The 4,127-nt window shown below is 42.3% G+C and overlaps 1 protein-coding gene across 1 annotated transcript; it reads right to left on the bottom strand.

The window, feature by feature from the left end:
• Positions 1–300: 300 nt before the first annotated feature.
• LOC136149909 (olfactory receptor 3A1-like) lies at positions 301–1,260 on the bottom strand. The gene has a single exon (XM_065910561.1). It carries the CDS (start codon positions 1,246–1,248, stop codon positions 301–303), a length of 948 nt encoding a protein of 315 aa, XP_065766633.1. The 5' UTR covers positions 1,249–1,260.
• Positions 1,261–4,127: the final 2,867 nt, after the last annotated feature.

Genomic DNA, 4,127 nt, shown 5'->3' with positions numbered 1-4,127 from the left:
TTCCTTATGAGATATGCACCTGAAGGCGTTCAAGGCTTCCTGGGTTTCACTTCCACCCAGAAAAGGAGCGTACAGTGATTTAAGTTATAATTTGTCAAGGAGACTGACCTGGCAGAACCTACCTGTCCATTGCCTATATTGGGTAGGTCTCCTATGGATATTATCCCCTACCAAAAGAAAAAAAAAATCCAAAAGCTCAGGGAGATAAAGAAGGTTCTGGACCATTTGTCCCAATTACTGGCCCCAGAGAATTATTCTTTAGTCCAAAAAGAGAATGGGAGAAATTGACACAAGACCTCATCATGTCAGTGACCACCTCCCCTTGATCACCCGCCAGAGGGCACCCTGAACGTCAGGGTTCCTGAGACTGTAGATGATTGGATTCAGCATGGGATTGGCTACAGTGTTAAAAACTCCAACAACTTTATCCTTATCTGAAAGCTTGGCTGAACCTAGTCGCATGTAGTTAAAGATCCCTGAACCATAGAATATGGCAACCACAGTGAGATGGGAGCCACATGTGGAGAAGGCTTTCTTCCTGCCCTCCACTGAGCGAATTCGTAGAACCGCAACAGCCACATGGATGTAGGAAGTGACAACAAGAGCCAGGGGGGTACCTGCCATTATGAAACCCACGCCAAAGAGCAGCAGCTCGTTGAGCTGGGTGCTGGAGCAGGAGAGCTGGAAGAGCTGCGGGAGGTCACAGTAGAAGTGGTTGATGACATTGGGACCACAGAAGTTGAGTGTGGATATGGCTACAGTGTGGGTCAGTGCATTTGAGAAGGCACAAGCCCAGGACACAGCCACCAGTATCCTCTGGACCGTCTGGCTCATGCGGGTGCTGTAAGTGAGGGGTCGGCAGATGGCCAGGAATCGGTCATAGGCCATGGCTGTCAACAAGAAGCAGTCCACCCCAACCAGCAGGTGGAAGAAGAAGAGCTGGGAGAGGCAGGCTGCATAGGGAACTGTGTGCTTGTGGGACAAGAGACGACCCAGCATTGAGGGAACGGTGACGGTGATGCACCCAATGTCCAGCACTGACAGGTTCCCCAGGAAGAAGTACATGGGGGTGTGGAGTTTGGGCTCCACCAAGATGGCTGCCGGGATGCTGAGGTTTCCCCCGACAGTGACAAGGTAGGCAAAGAGGAAGAGTACAAAGACAACTGGTCGTAGCCCTGGCGTCTCCACCAAACCCAGCAGGATGAACTCAGTAACAGCTGTTCCATTGGCCCCAGGTTGTGTCCGCATTAGTTCCTGCAAGGAAATATCCAAGGAGATAAGGAATAATTCCTCTCAATAAATTAAAAAAGAAGAGATGGACTTCTTTCTATATCCTGAGCCCTCTACTAAGTTCTCCCTTTCCAAGTAAGGACTTTCGCACCATCCAGTCCACACCACACTTGTTAACTCACTACATTTGCTACAACATTCTCAGCCACATGGGAATCTTTCACCATGTAAACATATATCAAATGATCATGTTATACTTTGACAGTTTTACTTGTTAATTACACCTGTATTAGGCTAGAAAAGTAATATTTTATAGGCTTAAAAAAACTGAGAAGTTAAGGAATAGACGGAAACTAATATAGGAATTTAGTATATAATTCAAGCAGCATCTTAAAGGAATGGGAAAAAGCATTATTCAGTAAGTGCTTATGAGGGCAATAATACAGCTATGTTGGAAATCTGTAAGTCATATACATACCTCATAATTTTGCAAAAATAAATTCTAAATGGATCAAAGTTTTAAATGAAGTATTAAACCACAAAGTTATTGGGGAAATGGAGAATTTAAAAGTAGTAGTACAAGGATAACTCAAAGCATAGAAAAAATTTTAATAATCAAAAGTAATGTTTTAATTATTTTAAAATTCTGGCCAACTACCTAAATGGAACCACTTCTTCCCAAACCCCATTCACTGCAGGTTTCCAGATTAGGGTTGGCCACAAGGGGAACTTGCATAATATCTGTAAGGCAGAAGTGAAAAGGAGAAAGGACAATTTGGCAACATCTTTCAAATTATAAATGTATTTTTCTTTTTACCTGACAATTCCATGTCTGGAAATTTATCCAACAGATGTATGGTCACAGAAATGATGGTCACACAGAAATGATGTCTGTGTGAGCTTATTTGTTGCAGCATTGTTCGTAATAGCAAATAATTAGAGATAATCTTTCTGATCATTATTAAAGGGCTTACTAAGTTAATTATGGAATATTTTTCCAAAGGAATATTATGCAGCTGTAGGAAATAGCTCTATCTGTGGTGATTTGAAAGATATCAAGCAGTATTATTAAATGTAAGGTACAGCTTGTATAATAAATATACCATATACTATGCTTTGCTTTTTGTATGGCAGAAACCAACACAACATTGTAAAGCGATTATCCTTCAACTAAAAATAAAAATTTAGAAAACACCACAACTCTGTGAATATGAATTGAATTTATGCTTTAGCTGGGTGAAGTGTGTGCTCAGTCACTCAGTTGTGCCCAACTCTTTGCGACCCCATGGACTGTAGCCCACCAGCGTCCTCAGTTCATGGAATTTTCCAGGCAAGAATACTGGAGTAGGTTGCTATTTCCTTCTGCAGGGGATCTTCCTGACCCAGGGATTGAACTGACAAAATTCTCTTGGGAGCATCCCCTGCTAATAATTACAGGGAGACTTACCCTGGGCTACAACAGTGCATAGTTTTAAGTCCTTTTTGGTTAACTCATTTATTCCCCACAACCTCCCTATGAAACAGATACCACTTTAATCTGCATTTTACAGAAAGAACATGAGTCACATATAGCAAGTGGCTGAAGTCAAGGTCTTATCTAGGATATTCTGACTTTTAACCTGTTCTTAACATTTACACATACCATCAGGACACCTCAAGGATCATAAAGCCATGTCCTTCTCCTGCAACTCTCTCTCAATGCCTTTCTTTTCTTCTTTCTCTCAATGTATTTCTGACCCATTCTTAAGACTCAAAGATGTACTGTCATACTCATGATAGCTGTGCCCTTGTAAATCCCAGTCTTGCCTTGTAGCCTGCAGCAGCTCAAGTCCAAGTCAGTGCCTTGGATGGATCATGGCCATGGTCAGCAGCTGCCCCCTGATTTCCCTTTTTATTTTAACCCATGTCTTAAGATTGCAAACTCTGTGAGTTCCTAGATTCCCATCTTTCCTTTGCTATTTTCTCTGTATTGAATGTCTTTCTTCCAATGTCACATGTTCAAAATCTTCATAATTCAGCTCAAATGCTGTCTTCCTCTAGAAACTCTGCCCTGATCTGTGCCCACTTTAAAGTGATATTTTCACCTTCGACATTCCCATGACACTTTAGTTGTATTCTACGGGGCACTAAGTACTGTGCCTACAGCACAGTCATTGATTTATTGATTATTGATTAGTCATTTAGTCATTTAGGGATGAGATTCATGGCTGACTCAACCTTAGGAACTATATGCATAAACTCTTTGTAATTGTGCATCATCATGTAAATAAATGAATAGCCGCACTGGTTGACAAATGTTTTCTGGCAGAAAGGGCCTCATTGTGGGCGAAGGTGGTGAGGAAAGGATTTGTGGACGAGTGGGAATTGTGCTCGACTTTGAAGGATTGACATGATCTGGAGGAAGTCAAGTCGAGTGAAAGGCACAGTGTGACTGCTGTAGGGATAGGGTTGATTCCTCCATTTGTCTCGATAGGCATGCAGTGTTGGAGCATCCATGCATTGACATATAGCTCTTTGTATGAACTTCCCACATATTTTCTACAATCAGAAGAGGGACTCTTCAAAAACAAGTAAGTCATGAGCCAGATATACTATGCTCACCTAGTAGCTTCTGTCCAGCCCTCAATTAACACGGAAAGAAACTTACATACTTCTCCTAAATTCTGGTTGTTCACCAGACTAGCCATCCAGGGCTTCATTGGCTGATGAAATCACAGGTGTAATCCATTAATGAGGTGACCCTTCTAGATCACCATTCTTGGGGATCCATATGAGTCCTGAGCTTCCACATTATGCTGTGACCACTCCCTGCTCTGAAATCCCAATGAGTCCTTCTTGCTATAGGGTTGGTCTCGGGAATCTGGTCAAGTTGCCCAGTAAGGACTGAGTTCTGGGCA

This window comes from Muntiacus reevesi, chromosome 18 (assembly GCF_963930625.1).
Source record: "Muntiacus reevesi chromosome 18, mMunRee1.1, whole genome shotgun sequence".
Taxonomy (NCBI): Eukaryota; Metazoa; Chordata; class Mammalia; order Artiodactyla; family Cervidae; genus Muntiacus; species Muntiacus reevesi.
This window is presented reverse-complemented; position numbering and strand designations above follow the sequence as displayed.

Excerpts from the sequence above, each read along its gene's own strand:
- LOC136149909 (XM_065910561.1), bottom strand. The coding sequence starts at position 1,248 with ATGCGGACACAACCTGGGGCCAATGGAACAGCTGTTACTGAGTTCATC.